Source organism: Orbicella franksi, chromosome 7, assembly GCF_964199315.1.
Source record: "Orbicella franksi chromosome 7, jaOrbFran1.1, whole genome shotgun sequence".
Classification (NCBI taxonomy): domain Eukaryota; kingdom Metazoa; phylum Cnidaria; class Anthozoa; order Scleractinia; family Merulinidae; genus Orbicella; species Orbicella franksi.
The window spans coordinates 4,867,131-4,883,462 of NC_138151.1; the positions used below are offsets into that span (position 1 = coordinate 4,867,131).

The 16,332-nt window shown below is 38.7% G+C and overlaps 2 protein-coding genes across 3 annotated transcripts in view; one reads left to right on the forward strand and one right to left on the reverse strand.

Moving 5' to 3' along the window:
* Window positions 1-16,235, reverse strand: part of LOC145491696 (centromere protein I-like) — a 221,957-nt gene extending 205,722 nt beyond the window's left edge. Inside the window, exons 1-23 of one of the 2 annotated variants that reach the window (XM_081470935.1) lie at window positions 16,094-16,235; window positions 15,837-15,974; window positions 15,383-15,501; window positions 14,718-14,825; window positions 14,310-14,358; window positions 13,986-14,032; window positions 13,678-13,767; window positions 13,120-13,176; window positions 12,637-12,705; window positions 12,064-12,195; window positions 11,030-11,150; window positions 10,733-10,818; window positions 10,050-10,167; window positions 9,685-9,749; window positions 9,348-9,463; window positions 8,510-8,612; window positions 8,143-8,196; window positions 7,788-7,912; window positions 7,097-7,145; window positions 6,091-6,227; window positions 5,265-5,364; window positions 4,691-4,732; window positions 3,873-4,582 (exon numbers count right to left, since the gene is read on the reverse strand). In XM_081470935.1, coding sequence (XP_081327061.1) covers window positions 4,487-4,582; window positions 4,691-4,732; window positions 5,265-5,364; window positions 6,091-6,227; window positions 7,097-7,145; window positions 7,788-7,912; window positions 8,143-8,196; window positions 8,510-8,612; window positions 9,348-9,463; window positions 9,685-9,749; window positions 10,050-10,167; window positions 10,733-10,818; window positions 11,030-11,150; window positions 12,064-12,195; window positions 12,637-12,705; window positions 13,120-13,176; window positions 13,678-13,767; window positions 13,986-14,032; window positions 14,310-14,358; window positions 14,718-14,825; window positions 15,383-15,501; window positions 15,837-15,974; window positions 16,094-16,157 — 2,085 coding nt within the window. In that variant the 5' untranslated portion in view covers window positions 16,158-16,235 and the 3' untranslated portion in view covers window positions 3,873-4,486. Of the gene's footprint in view, window positions 1-3,872; window positions 4,583-4,690; window positions 4,733-5,264; window positions 5,365-6,090; window positions 6,228-7,096; window positions 7,146-7,787; window positions 7,913-8,142; window positions 8,197-8,509; window positions 8,613-9,347; window positions 9,464-9,684; window positions 9,750-10,049; window positions 10,168-10,732; window positions 10,819-11,029; window positions 11,151-12,063; window positions 12,196-12,636; window positions 12,706-13,119; window positions 13,177-13,677; window positions 13,768-13,985; window positions 14,033-14,309; window positions 14,359-14,717; window positions 14,826-15,382; window positions 15,502-15,836; window positions 15,975-16,093 lie in introns of those variants that run through there. The other variant, XM_081470936.1, reaches the window with a different exon arrangement.
* Window positions 54-3,413, forward strand: LOC145491701 (protein disulfide-isomerase 1-like). The gene is made up of 3 exons (XM_081470943.1): window positions 54-854; window positions 1,504-1,969; window positions 3,103-3,413. The coding sequence occupies exons 1-3, from the start codon at window positions 520-522 to the stop codon at window positions 3,409-3,411; spliced, it is 1,110 nt and encodes a 369-aa protein (XP_081327069.1). The 5' UTR covers window positions 54-519; the 3' UTR covers window positions 3,412-3,413.
* Window positions 16,236-16,332: the final 97 nt, after the last annotated feature.

The window sequence follows — 16,332 nt, forward strand, 5'->3', positions numbered from 1 at the left end:
AATTCATTTCATTGCTTTATTTTTCGGAAGGTCTACATCAATACAGCGGGGAAAAAGCAATAAAAGTACAACAATTTTACGAAGAAAGTTCTGGAGTTTTCCGTTAGTTATTTAAAAGGTTCGAAAGTTAAAATATGACGTGTCCGAATTCGCGTGTTTAATTAGCTGTTATTTAGAGTTCACGACATTCTAATGAATTTGTAATAGGTTTTCAATTACACATGTGTAATTCTTAGTGGACAGTTAATTCCCTTTCTAAGAGTAACACGTAATCTGAAAGAATCACAAAACCTTTGACAAAACCAAGTACTGATCATTTTGTAAAGAACTTTGTCTTAGTTGAACCCGATACCTGCTGGGGATTCCAAACCTTCCGATACTTTGTTACATCGACGCAGTTTAATAGTCTACGAAAGAAAAAAAGTAACAGCTGCCCTGATTTAGCGTTTCCAAACTGCACAAAACTTTCTAACCATTATTACAGCGCACTATCAACAGAAAATCTTTCTGGCAGGGAAAATGCACGTCCGATGTTTTTTCGCGATCGTCGTTTTAAACTTTGCCTCTATTACGGCGCTACACAAATCTAAAGTCAAGGAACTTACTCTGATTAATTTTGACCAATACGTTGACGGCGAAAGGTTTGCGTTTGTATTTTTCTACGCCCCATGGCACGATCAATGTCAGACAATTCTGGATCGCCTTGAAGAAGTGGGCAAAGCGTTTGCTGATCGAGATGATGTGGTGATTGCCAAGGTGAACGCGTATGAAGAAATCAAGCTGGCTACGCGCTTTTGGATCGATGAATATCCATCCTACCGATATTTTATTAAAGGAAGCGTAACAGAAGAGACGTAAGTAGAAAGCTTTGTTTTATTAGTGCTGTGAAGAAAGTCAATTCAGGTATACGTTTGCTATAGTACGTCGATTTAATAACTGAAAACCTTGCTTTTACTCTGAAAACTTGAATTCAGAGAAGAGCTGTTTGGGCGCACGCGATGGAACATTTTACATTCTGGAAATCGGTCAGGATTCCTCTTTCGTTACACTCATTATAATTACATGATCTTATTTATTATAAAGAAAACCAAACATTTTTCCAAGAAAAAATAGCCATGAAAGAACAAAAATTACTCCCAACCCCTCATTGTAACTTGTCAACCTATCATTATATATTTTTTAATATAATGCAATGAATCTATATCAGTTATGGCTTATGATCAACCACTGAAGTCAACAAATGATTATCGTTGGCATGAATGGTTGTGCAACAGGACTTTGATGTCCTCTATTCCCACGATTTATCTATTATCCGTACCTACAAATAAAACTTCAAAAAATTTTGTTAAAAAAAAATTCGGAGTCACTTTTACTTTAGATAAACTATTCCAGGTGGCTGCCCAATCATTCCTGTGTTTAGTGCAATGTTCTCTCGAAATCTTTAAGTCGGGAAGCAAAAATTTATTCATCGTGTTGTATTAACTCTACAATTACATTTTCCAGTTACAGGAGCGGTCACCTTGCTGACGACATGATCCGTTTTATCCAATCGAAATCCTTTCTCCATCTGAACACGGATATCTTCATGACTCCAGTCATCGACTTAAGCTCGTCCAACTTTGAACGCATCGTCAAGGACAGAACGCGAAGCATCATGGTTATGTACTATAACGGAAACTGCGATCTTTGTAACAGTTTACAAAACACAATTCACGATGTTGGAATCACATTCAGAAACGAGCCAACCTGCCTTATTGGTCGGCTCAACTGCGACACAGAGCCACAGATCTGCATTGCGCAAACCATTCCCCATTATCCCACATTTAAAGTGTATTCTCAACACAATAAAGATGGCGTGGTGTACGAGCCAGGCGCTTACCAGGAAAGCTACAGCGAGAGAAATATGACCACGTTTATGAACGCGCTCTGTGGGACACAAAGAGAGATGCGAGGGAGACTTAACGAAAAGGTGAGTTCCGATACCTTCGAAATTGCCCTCTTGTCAAACCTGTTCTCCGCAGTCAAGGAATCTGGCGCTAAGACCATGATACAGGATGCAGTTTTCACGTACCTCAGGGCTGGATCATTAGACTTTCGAGGGATTGTGTGGGTGATGTGCTGGTACAAGCAAGAATTTTTGTTAAAACCTTTTATGAACTAGAAATTTTTTTCGGGACGTTTAAATGCATGATATTTTTATTCTCCACGTAACATGCATTTGTTTCGTCTCACTGAACGTGCGTGAATTTTTTTCGGCAGTGGTCATGTGCATGAATTATTTTTTGGTACAAAAATGCTTGCAGGATAATGTTTTCAAAATCACCCACCCGTCCCTCAAAAGTCAATTTGTCCGCCCCTAAACAAATTACATCGATCAAAATTGAAAGAGGCTCTCATTCGACAAGAAAAGAAGGAAGATTTTCTTTCCAACTACAAGGAAAGCGGGTGTCTTATCTTCAGATAATATTCTAGAGTTCCACTAAAAAGTCACTTTGGAATCTAAATGTTGTTGATGATCGGGGGCAGTTAAGTTGGAAATACGAAAATCATCGAAGGAATTTTACTCACTCACTACCGCATAGACTAACCCCATCCAAGAGTTTTTGTCCCGGGTACCCACTTTCCTCATCATTTCCCACCTTTTAAAAGCGTTTGAAAATCATCGAAAAAATACTTTAAGTTTGATTAAGCGTGCTCTTCAAACCTATGGAGGCGATTTAAAATTTCATGAAAGCTCTGAATAATGGAAGGAGACGCTATCAAAATGAAGCATTGAACAAGTAGGAAAAACCTGCTCCTGCAGGGATGGCGCAGTGGTGAAAGAGTTCGCCTCCCACTAGTGTAACCCGGGTTCGATTTCGGCCCGGTGACATATGTGCGTTGAGTTTGTTGTTGGTTCTCGCCTTGCTCCGAGGGTTTTTCTCCGGGTTCTCCGGTTTTCCTCCCTTCATAAAAACCAACATCTCCAAATTCCAATTTGATCAGGATAGACTAAGGACTCGCATGAAAACTAACTAAGGCTGATGTTGCTTCCTCTCTAAATATTGCAATTTTCTATTTACTTTACCCTTTGAGTTACATGAATTTGCGTTTTTCTCATAGGCTGGCCTTCTTGACGACTTCAACGAGCTAGCCGTGCAGTTCATGAAGGATTACCACAGGCGAACAGAGATCATGAGAGAAGCGAAACTCAAAGCCCTCCGTCATGAGTTCCAGACCGAGGCTAATTTTTACTTCACTGTCATGGCACGCGTGATGTCGTATGGTGCTGGAATAATTAAGGATGAAATTGACCGGTTAGAACGTTTGATCGCCGGCCCACTGCACGCGAACAAGGCCGACGAACTTGAGAGACGAAGAAACATCCTGAAGCAGTTTCACGTGTTGCATTACGAGAGAGACGAACTTTAGTGTGTTTAAGTTTTTTTCATTTAAAATGTCTTCTTCCCGGTATCATGGATTTTAGTCAGTTAGTAAACGAAACTAACACATTATTTCTTTATCACGCTGTCGTACGTCGTATTTTCAAGGTAAGAAAATCTTGTAATCGGGGAAAAAGATTTCAAAATAAAAACTTACAAAGCAGCCAGAAATGTTCATTTCGGGAGAGATGAAGGCAAGTTTTTCGTGAGGGATTAGTGTGGACGGTAGGCCTAACCGTAGAAATGATGCTGCGTTTTCAAATTTCTCCGGCGTGGTGTGGACTGGGCCCGGCTCACTTGATACATTAGTTCTTTCTAGTTAAAATATTTGTTAATTTAACGAGAGACTCTCTGACTGCAAAATATAAAAGGTGACGTTAAGCCTAACTGGCGAATAAAAGGGTTGTAACGGTTACTATTTCAGGACCGCCTCTGGTTTCAACTGAAGACGACGGACGTGACTCAGCAACTTCGCTATTTTTTGATCACGTATCAAACTTAAACCTGCTCTTTCTCTTACGGGAAGCCGCGAAAAGAGTTACCGCGCTTGTTTCGCTGTACATCGTTATCAACACTAGATGAGAGTTTTGGACACTCTCGTGATAAATGATCCTATTTTCAGGGTTCCAGATAAGTTTTCGAGGTATGGTGGCAATGAGGAATTCCAACGGGTCAATTTCCAATGCTCCCACCAAATCACCATAAATTTTCTATTAGGTTGTCGGGTCATGTTGCTGACCTTGTCGGATTTTTGACCTGAGACCCCTTGCTTAATTGGAACACTGATTTTCCTGCCCGAATATTTCCACATCTCGCGTGCTTTCAACCGTTTTTGGCCCGCTAATGATGGTCCGAGCGTTGAACGGGAAATTCTTACAATTCCCGTCCACCCTCTCTGCTTCTTATTTGATTTGGCCTTTACAGAGGTTGTGAAACTGTTGCAGGGAGAACTGTGATTGAATCTTTTCCTGTCTGATTACTTCGAGCCAGTGCGATGTTACAATCCTCTTATAGCATCTTATATATAATCGGTCCTTACGAGCCATGACGATCTTAGCTCGGTTTCACGAGCGTGGTCTGATGAAAGTTTCCAAGAACACAAGAATTCCACCAAAATTTCTTTGTTTTAGGTACTCCATGTAAGCTCGTCTTGAGCGACCCTGCAAACAGGTCACAAGAAAACGAAAGTTAAAAATTCAAACAAAAATTGAACAAACAATCTGATTGGAACTGGAACTTTAGCAAATACTGACAAGCATGTAGTTAACCTTAATTAAACTTGGCGTGAGTTTCATCCCGGCAGGTTGAGTCTATGAAAAAAATAAACGTTAGTAGAAGGAAAATGAAAACAAATATCGTAAACCGCAGCTTATGAGCTCCCTCCGGTTACAAGCCCATCTACTTGTAAACAAAATAACACTTCCGATTATAAGCCCACCCCCTCTCTAGTCTAAAGTGAAATGAACTCGAGTTATTACATTTTAAAGATTAATTAAAAACCAGTAGATCAAAAACGCATTTCGATCGAAACGGTTTTTTTTTTCCGCTTGTAAGCCCACCCCCTCCCAGGATATCAGCTCCTTCGTTTCTAAGCCCATCTAAAACTCCGTACGAAGTTGTATAAGCCCAGGGCTTATAAACGACAGTTTACGGGATCAACATTAAATTCGACAACTTGCTACATATTTACCACACTGAATATACACTGAGTATACCGCTATAATACACTGTCCACTGTGATTTTTTCTTTAAGAAGGGAAGAGAGGGTGGCAAGAACGTCAGTTTCACGTTGACATCTGTTGCTATAGATTTTCATTTTTCATTATCCCATGTTTGTCTAACCTGATGAAGAAATTTCCAGGCCTCCCCGACCAAAGATATATGATGGTGGATTGAGAACAACTCATTCATATGGCGTACAGAGAGCGGGTCTGTTACCGAGCTAAAGGGATAAAAAAAAATACCATTCATTACCTGCTACATGAACACTTAGGGTCAATTAGCTGGTGTATTAAAAATAAAACAACCATCGTGTTTGTCTGTTTGTTTTTCTTTTTTGGCGCGTCCAATTCCTCCCTGGCGAGTGACAACCGAGACTGGAGCGTAAAAATTTCACCAGTACCGATAAAGTGCCCTGCAAAGATCAGTGAAGTGTTCACGGATTGGTCAGTTTGAATTTTCACACATAAGTAACAACCAATTGGAGAGATTGTATAGACATCTGTATAAAAATATGGGGTCCAGTCTCTCAGCACTGAAACACCCACGGCTGGACACTGAGCCTAGTCTCTCAAAAGTGTCTCGAGCGGGTGTTTTTTTGACTCAAGCTGAGATAATTATTCTCTTTACGTTTTATTTCTGAGAACTTCGTAATGTGCATCAACATGACATCCACATAGCTAATGTTTAAATAGAATGATTGAAAAGAAGAATCTCGGCATTTTGGGGAGACATAACGGCATACAAAAAGGAATTTTCAGCGCGATCAAGTACAGTACAGTGAAAATACGCCACGTAAGTGCATGACTACAGGTTCTGGCCAAACCGTGTCGATGTGTAGTGTGGCTATTTATGCCGATAGTCTATTTTCCAGTAGGAACCTTGCTTAAAGCGTTTTAAATTTATTAAAAGCAATACGAAAGTTTCGATGTTGAGCATTCTCACCTACCTTGGCATGCTAAAACAAAACGATTTGTCTCTGTCTATAAAAGCTTTGTTTCTCCATAAACTATCGCAGATATCCAGGATGTATTGGTTAAATCTCTGAATGCTTTGAAATCCATCCGGGAAGCCTAATGGGGCGCTCTGTTGACAAAAAAAAACCAAGAAAGTTCTTTAACTGCACCCACTTGTGTTTTTACTTTACTTGTACAAGATTCCAATCACTTGTGTAAACCTGCTGTTTTAACAATATTAGACTTGACTTATCAGGCTTCCCTGTGATGGAAGGAATTATGGTGTAATGCCATGTGTATTGCCGACAAGATTTGTGTAAAATAAATGCATATATTGTTTAGTCAGTCAAAAGCTACGGAATTTCTACTTCGTCTGTTTTAGGCCTGGAGGAATTTGAAAATGGAGGTTTCTCTCTGAAAACTCATCAAATGTTTTCCGTCCACACTACGCCGGAAGAATTTAAGAACGCAACAATCACCGTTTATTTTGAATTTGTATTTGAGGAAAACTCGGACTGGGAAATCAAATGATAATCGCGACTTCATCATTTTCGAAAAGCTCCGTTTTAAAAATGTTTTCTGTCCACACGAGAACGAAAAGCCCGCCCGGCGTTTACAAATTCCTCCGATTTGAAGAGCGTTTTCGAAAAGCTCCGTTTTCACGACAGATTAGTGTGGACAGTAGGCCTAACCGTAGAAATAAAGCTGTGTTCTCAAATTTCCCCGGCGTACTGTGGATGCTGTCTTAAACAGTTCGAATATGTTGGACAGAGTTTCCCACTTCATGAAGAAGTGAGGGACGGAGATAGATTTTGGCACAAGCCACCAGGAGCTCGATGGGAAGTTGATTTTAAATTTAATAGTGGAGTTAATATGCACGTTGCATTTTTCAAGTACAGACATAAAGGGTAAACTAGAGTAATAACAGAAATTATCTTACAAGCAGCTTAGCGTAAATTGTATAGCGTGGGCCGATTTGTACTTCTTTTTTTCTATTACCTGAGATTCGGCTTGTGATGCTTTGAGAGATTCAAACTCCTTCTTGTAACTGAAACATTTAAGCCATTCAGTCAGTCATTCAATCAAAATAGATCGTCTACATTTTATGGAAATAAAGGAGTTTAGTGAGCCAGAGGTAGGGTGAGGATGATTTGCATGGTCTTTGTTTTAGTTACTTAGGGTTCATCCCAGGAAAAAGAACACGACATTGTAATTGAGAGGGGAAAGCGTCCAGAATAGAGGAACTGGATGTGGATGGTGGCATTTCAATTTCAGCCCATTTTTCAGCTATCATTAACTTTGGCAGACCTTAGATAACAAAGGGCAAAAGTGCGGTACCGAAAAATCGCTAAAATCGTTTAATTTACAAAGTCCGCAGGTTTTGCAAATTTTGCAAAATCCGCAGAGCCTCTTTGCAGATGTGTTGTAATTAACATAACAGGGAAATATTTTTTTTTGTAAATTTCGCAAAGCGCGATTGCGAAAAATCGTTTAAATTGTAATTTCCACAATTTTGGCAAAGCCGTAACTAAAACTCGTAAAATTAGTAATGAATTTCGTATCTGGGTACATTTCTGGACATAAGTGCGTGTTTGGTGAGACACGGAAGATATTAGTTAGTGTAAGTCTACCTGTACAGTGATCGATTGAAATCAAAGATCGCACCATGGTAGAGAAAACTCTCCCTTACTTCACAATGATTTGACACAATCTTGAGACAGCCATGGAGTTACAGGAAAACAGCATTCTGTAGATGATCCCAGAGGAAGGAATCAGAACAAACGGCAGAGAAAACTGTTGATAAGAAGTCGACACCTGCAAGAAGAAAGTTGGAGGTAATAAAAACGACCATTGCCTGTCTCGAGATTTCAGTTAGCCATCTTCATAAATTTAGTGTAATTCACCTTAGAAGAATCTGGACCTTACTTTTTTGGACGACTCTTTTTTCAGAGGCGACCAAAATCCTTATTCTCATGACCCTACAGTTCGACTTGTGATGATATAGTAAAAAGAGGTTAAGAATTCACCTCAGATACCAAACTCACCAGTTCAAAAAAGTTCAAAACCCAGTGCTGCAATAACGCGTGGTCTTCTTCGACCTTCAATAAAAATAAAAGCAGACAAACTAACATAAGGTTATAGGTAATGTAGATTCCAAACATAAGCAACGAGCACAGAGCTGGTCCACATCACAGCACGATCTAGTCCAGTTCTGGCCCTCTCTCTGTCACGCAACGCTAGGGAGAGAGGGTCCCTCTCACCCTAGCGTTGCGTGACAAAGAGAGGGCCAGAGCTGGACTAAGTATAAACGCATTTGAGAAAACACCGTTTTCACTCCGTGCTAAAGAGGCACTCAACTTTACAGGGAAAGTCAAACGGAGATGAAAGAGTTGCAGAAGAAGGTGAACTCACCTGCAGCGCTACAACACAAATCCGGTCCACAAATTGAATGAAATCATAGATGGTCTTGAGCGGATCGAAAGGGTCCACTTCGTCTTCAACAAATAACGACACGCTGAAACCAGAATAAAACAGCAAATATTACACACTTGCCAAAATGATCGGAAATGTCACAAAAGAAAGAAACAGTTTCAGGTATTTTAGAGAAAAGAAAGTATTTATTTAGTAAATGGTTTGAACCCAGGAGTGTCAGTAGTTCGTATAGTGTGATCGTCCGGTTGAGTGTAGTTCTGAAAAGAACTGTTGTTGGTGACTGACGTTTCGACAACCTGAGTGGAGATCATCTTCAGAGTCAAGTGAATAGTGTTTGTCAGTCGATAGAAGCATTTATTTTTACTGCACATGGGTCAATACCAGACAGTTGCTATGTTTCTGTCTGATCCAGTTATTCTTGCAATATACTTACTTACTATTAACTGCACTCAGCCTTATGGCAGGCGAGGAGAGGTGTAAGCCGGCCGTGTAACGGTAAAATCACGTAACTAACGAACCTCGAAATAATGAACTCCTGCGAACGCCAAGCGAAGAATTGGTCATAAAATAATACACTCCGATACTCGCATATCAGTTCTATGTTTTTCCCGTTCAAAGCCTAAACATTTTTTCAGGCCCTTTTGTCCAGTAGTGTTATGGCTGCATTCGCATCTATCATCATGTCTACATTTAATTGCTACTGTTGGGCATCTGTTACAATGGACGTTTTTGTGTTGTGTTCCACGCTTCATACAATCCCCACCCACAACACACGCCACAGCAATGCTACAAATACGTCACCTTCTCATCATCTCACCTGCCCAGGTCACGTGCTCTTTGAGAGCGCTCCTCTTGAAGTAATTCTTGTTGCCGTGGTAACTCGACAGCTAAGAAGTTCCTCAGCAGTTCCGTGAAGCAGTACATTACTTGACACTATGGAAACAATTAAATCTTACGATATTCGTGACAATCGCCATGAAACTGTCAAGAGTAAGGAAAGGTAGGCCAATAGCCTGCGTAGCTGGCGAGAGATCTCTATTCCACATGCTTCTCGCGGCTTGGTCGCCCTCAGGACGTTAGAGACTCGGCACTAGCGCGGGAAATGGCGCCAGCTATGACAGGCTTGAAAAACAAGACCACAATATTTGACTCACCTTCACATAAACCGGCGAGGAAAAGAAAAGCTTTCTGAGCGGCTCCAGAACTAAATCATTTAAACCTAAAAACAACGACAACCAAGTTAGACTGGCTTCTTAAGCACTAGACTACGAGTAGTCCCTCTTTCGCTTAGTCCGTCGTGCCTGACGCGAAAGAAAATCGCGAGAAAAAAATGGCCGCGCGAAATCCTGGGGGCCTCCAGGATTTCGCGCGGCCATTTTTTTCTCGCGGTTTTCTTTCGCGTCACGCACGACGGACTAAGCGAAAGAGGGACTACTCGTAGTCTACTTAAGCACACCTTTTCTTAACAAATTGTTTTCAATTTTCATTAACTTCTCTAATTTAATGGTTTGCAACTCACGCTGAAATGGCCACAGGCTCAGATGGGTGATAAGGTGAAGAATCCATGGCCTGAAGTCTAGTCCATTCCAGATAAATAGATATCGAACCAAGAAAGCCTCAACGGCTGGGACAGACTCCTTAAGACAGGAATAACATTATTGTTAGTGTAGGGTATGGAAAAAAATTGAACAAACCAATCATCAATACCATCTCTGTACAACGTGAACTCCACTTTTTACCCACAATTGCTACTAATCTCGCAATCTCATTGTTCTCAACAAATTCTGTCTTTTTTCGGTGTAGCAGACGCGTTAATTTCCCCCATTTTGAAATTTAACCTCCTCTCTCGCGTTTATTTCTTTATTGAGAAGCAAACTTACCTTCAATTCGCGTTAATTTAAGTCGCGTTAATTTCAAATACGTTAATTAACACGAGCGTTAATTTCCTATAATAAGGTAGATAAGGCTCACCGATCCTAACATTTCATCAGTAACTAAAGGTCGGTAGAGGAACTTTCGCAGGATTCTCGATACTAATTTGCGTTTGGCGAGAAAACAGGCTAAGGATTTAGCAGATCATGCAGGTGTTGGTGCAAAATTAAACTAGACCAACGATTATTTGACCCACGGACTTTTCTCCCCGCTTGCCACACGTTACATGTTTTCCCGCGCTGGCTACTGGTTTTCTACTGAGCTACTTACTTGAAGGAAACCAGCAAAGTTCTTCAGCCTCTGTAGCAACATCAAGCTGCTCGAGTCTGATTCCGATGTTGTTCCGCACAGAAATTCTGAAAATAAACACAAACCTGCGTTGGCGTATACAACTTGTCGGTAGCAAATGATTTTTGTTATGGAATACTGTTATTAATCGAAGAATCCCCCAATAATCTTATAGTTAATTTTTCCTTGGTGCGATGTTGTGTTGTTTGGCGACTGTCTGAAACACTATTTTTTCTGCAATTAAAATCCTTAGGCTTTTTGTTTGATTGTTGTTATTACCTTCGTAGAGTGAATGATTGAGCCAAAAGTTTAATCTCTGCAGCATAACAAAGTCTGGGTTGCAACTCAGGACATGTTGTAGGAACGGAGAGTTAAGAACCGACGCGACCTGACTTGGAAACTGTGGAAAAAGAACAAATGAAAATAACAAGTTTATTTAACTGAATCTTAATTTGTCATATTCAATAATGATTCAATAATGACTACAAGCACTATCACACTAAACAATGTTTCCAGCAAAATTGTCTAATATAAGTAACAAACCCAAATGAATTTGTCTTGCAACGTTTTCGCTTCAGCAAGTGTTGCACGAAGAAGAATCAAGTCCCACATTCTGCCACGATCGCGGCAACTCTGTAAGGAATTTGTTTATGTGATGGCCGGTGTCGTTACACTAAGCAGCGTCTCGCGCCAATTTTCTTGCAATCGCGCGACCAAACGACGAAGCAAGTTGCACTATAGCATGAACGCGGCTATGCTCTGCCGTGCAAATGTGTTGTAATATAAACGTTTCATTCGTCCATGTCACAGTAAACACAAATTACTGTTAGCGTCTTAATAATATACATGAAAAAATTACTCGATTCTGATTGGCTGAGAGCAGTGCAGTTCAAGTGTAACACAAGTGCAAAGAGTGTAACACCAGTGTAAATTGCACATCGTAATTCTGGATTATGATTGGCTGAAAGAAAATAGGAAATTTTGTAAGCCAATGATATCAGGTAAAATGATGACGAAAATTTAGTGCGGAAACTTTGAAAAAAGTTTTCTCCAATGAGAAAAAATGGCTTCAAGAAAGTTCTTCCGGCATTCCTTCCACGCGAATTTTTTTTCATGTTTATATTATTAATAAGTAATCATACGGTTTTTCGCGTTCAATTTGGAATTAATTAGCACTTGTGAGGTTTTCAAAAAGCTGAAATTGCACTCGCCGAAGTGGGTCGTGCAATTTCAGCTTTTTGAAAAACTCACTTGTGCAAATTAATTCCAAATTGAACTCGAAACCGTATGATTACCTATACAAAGATAGATACCTCTATATTGTCAATATTTTCCAGAAGATCCTTGAAAGATGAAAGCTGTTCAATGGAAATTTTCGTTTCTCCCATCGCTGCCGTCTGCACAGCTGGTATGCTGATACCACCGAGCTTTCTTCTATTTGTTATCTGCAAGTACACAAAGAAGTTTTGAACGTTTTCAGAAAACATTTCACCAGGGCACAATAGTCACGTTTTGTGGGCAACTAGCGATTTCCAGAGGTCACTCCAAGAACAAAATTAAAATTGCTGAAACTTTTTCTCAGGAAGTGAGATGAATTTTCAGTTGTAAGCCTACATGACGTGGATCCTAGAAAAGACCATTGTAAAAACAAGACGAAAATTTTATAATTTGTAGTTTTTCTATTAATGCATGCTTAGAAAGTTAAAACTTGACTTCAAATTCAATTCATAAAATTGCTGATTGACCTCAGACACGTTTACTAAGTAACATTGCACTTGAACTGGGTTGATTTTTTGTTCCACAGATGAGGAATTGCAATTGCCTCGTTGCATATAGCTTTGCAAAGTTTTCGCCATTTTATTGTATACTTTAGCAGTTGCACTTACAGGAGCTTTTTCTGCAGTCCTTGCTGAAAGAAAAAAACTATCAACTGGCTCTTGCGCATTATATTTGTTCTGTGAAAAGAAGCAGGAAACATATGAAAGTTAGGTTTAACAATATTTTGAAACACAAGTTCCAAAAGAAAGAGCAAAAGGGGCTGAGAATATGGCTGTGTTAACACTAATGCTTGTGTCACCAATGAAGACCAGATTTTACTTATGTTAAGCTTAATCAGTAATGGTGACAAAAGAAGAATACTGCATCTATCACAGTGCTGAATTGGCAAGTATGCGATCAAGACATCTGTTTTTAATCAATTGAATTTAGCTTCAATATTACGTCTAATAATACAGTAACATCATGGGGCACAGCAACTAGACCTAAAATGCCTGCAAATTCCAACAGCTTCATGCCTTCGATGCTATCTAAATGATAGTGTAACATTTCTTTTAAATTAAAAACAAATAACTGCTAGGTGAAAACCGTACCTGAACTTTCTTAATTGCTTCTTTCCAAGATTTATCTAATTGCTTAAACCATAATTTCTGTTGAAAAAAGAGTTCATAAATGACACTGAAAATCATAGAAGAACAAAATAATATACAGTTGTTACGGGCTTTCACATTAGATCACTCATCTGAACCCGCAACTAACACTTTGTAAGGTAAGTCAACAGTCCACTGTACAGTCGTATTTGTTAGAAGTTCCTCACTAATTCTGTTTCAAGTTTAATTCTAGAGGTCAGGACAGTTACATTTCCCATTTTTCCAGCTAATTGCAAAATTGAAACAAAGAGAAATTTATTATTTGAACAGTTGGGACTACATTTGAAAGAAGAAAATCCTTATTGAAGTAACCAAAGAATCAGAAAAAAAGACAGTGAGTCACTATGAAAGTTGCCAAATTAGTACATGTGGCAATAACATAAACTGATGACCACATGATGTTGCCTAAAAACATACTGAGCACTGATAAAATCTACGGGCTCAATAGTTTCTGTGAGATCTGTGCTCCCTGACAGCTTTAAAAAATTGTCCTACAGATACCTTGTTTGAAGCTGATGTTGCCATGGTTACAAGGTTTGGACAATGAATCTTGTACATAAAGAGTAAGCCAGTCAGGTAAGGTTTGATGCCCTGGGTGCACATTAAAACAAAATGCAATCAGCTTTTAATGAATGGGAAGAATACCAAACCATGATAATGCAAATTATTAAGGTCCACATGAAAGACAGCTACTTTTGGGCCATTGCTGGAAAACAAATCATGTTGTGACAAACAGTACTTTGTATTTTTATTTCAAGAAGGAAATTAATAATAGAGATCGAAGACATTGGCATACAAAAATTACTTACCACCCGACTCTGTAAATCCAATAGTTTCCTGATCCTGAAATTTCTCACTAAAAATAATAATTTTAAATTTTCAATAAAACGTCAAGATCTTTTACCTGTGTTGTGTGGCATGCAATAATAATAATTTTGTTCAAGATTCTTTGTTATTAATTATTTTTATGATTTCAATTACTTATTATTTTAAAAGTTCCACTGAAAACCATTGTGGTGGGTTACCTGCTTAAATGTCATTCTCATGATCATCATCATAATCATCATCCTTTATAACCTGATGTAAACTTATTATAAAACTTATGTATTTTAGAATAAAAAATTATATCTTACCATCCTCTTTTCTTGTCAAGTAATACAGAAGATGACATATATGAGGACACTGAAAATAGGTCAATGATAATGATAAAATATTTTTAAAAAAATCACTCACTCAGTGTAAACATTACATTTAATTCCCCAGTAGTCTTGCACAGGAAAGTGTAAAATGTTAGTCTGTAACACTTCTGACAGATATAAAAAATAAACCATCTGAATTACAGAATTGATACAGAATACCATTAGTGAGAGGAATGTTTAACAATTTATTCAAATTAATAAGCAGTTGCAGAGAATGCTAAGAAGATTCTGAGTCCTCAATGAGATTCCAACCCAACACCTCCATGATGCCAGTGTTCTCACTGTCCCCTTTGCTAAGCTTATTTATGTTTGCCAGTGCATGAGTACTTTATTGTAACTCACCAAAATATCACTTTCCAAGAACAGGAAAAAGATCCCATATAATGAATGCACATCTTTTAGATCATCAATTAGGTTGAAAACATTTAATATCCATCGAATCAACAAACCCTAAAACAAATGAACAATTAAAATATATATTGCAAAATAACATGCCACACATAATAGCCCAATTACAAATAAAATAACTATCTTTCTTTCCATGGCTCTCCCAATCAACCATGTCCAAACATTTGGTAAGGCAATGCTGATTATTGCCAGTTTTTAGGAACAAGATAAGATATACAACAGAGAGAAGAGAAATTGGCCCATTTTCCACTAGGGATGCATAATCCATGCAGAAAAATTATGCATCTGCTGTTCTATGCCTCTAATATAATAATAAGACCAACTATCAGGCCTTCAAAGCACTCAGATAATCGTGAAAGACATACAAAAACAGTTAGTTTGCTTTGATGAATCATCCCTTTTGTGTCTGGCTGTAGACTGATGTGCATTCTGTCTTAATACATGTGCATGCACACCCTGACTTTATCCTTTTCACTCTAAGTCATTCCTAAGTACCTTGTCTAAACTGCACTAAATTAAAGGACATAGTTTGTCTTGATGCATCATTTTGTGCCTGTCTTTATACTCAGATGAACTAGAGTGTTTCTATATACAAGTACCTTAATACTGATGGAAAGTCTGTTATTACAAATCCGTGAGACTGCTATCACAACAGCTGATGAAGGAACTGATCCCTGAGGAATCAGGGACTTGATGAGTCTTGAAGACACACTATCAGCTGAACCAAAAAAATAGAAAAAAATAACCAAAATGATTTACTAATAACAATCTTGATCACCACCATTCAAAATACATTCATACCAAAGATCAACCATTTTCCAGGTACAGTTAGCACATTGCAAATAAATCAAAAAATTTGAAGGCAATAATAATAATAATATTATTATTGGCAAGATGATCAGATGCAAGATTTGTTCACTATTCTAATGAGTATAATTACAAAGTCACGTTAGATTTTCATTATTTTTGCTGAACATTAAAAATGTGTTAAAAAACAATACAAGCATAGAGTGTCGGGTTTTTATGTTTGTCACGAATTCAGCTGAAACTTACCATACTTCCCACTGGTCGCTAACTTGACTAAGTTTTCAATTTGGTCCGGCTGAAGACCGTCATTATGAGCAATACTTTCAATCTTGTCAACTGCTAGAGAAGTTTCGACCTTTACCCGAACTTTCGGACCGGATAAATCTAGAAACAAGTGATAAAAGAGAGAACATTTCAATGAAAACTCAGGTGTTGTTTTTAGAAGACAACTGTGTAAACTGTGCTTAGAGGCAGAAGTGAAGTACAATGCAGAGGCAATTTACCCTGGTTCAACAAGAAATCCATCGCCTCATCAGCTTTCGTAAAGCTTGGCGTATCGTTATTCATGATTTCTCTTGAAATATCAAGTCCGAGCAGGAGGTAGTTTTAGGAGAAAAGGGTTCAAAACTCGGCGGTATGCTGGCTCCATCTTGAAAACAACCTTTACCGACAGGCGCGCCAAAACTTCAAACAAATTTTCCCAGCAACCTTTGCGTGTCACGACTCCTCGCTAATTGAACTC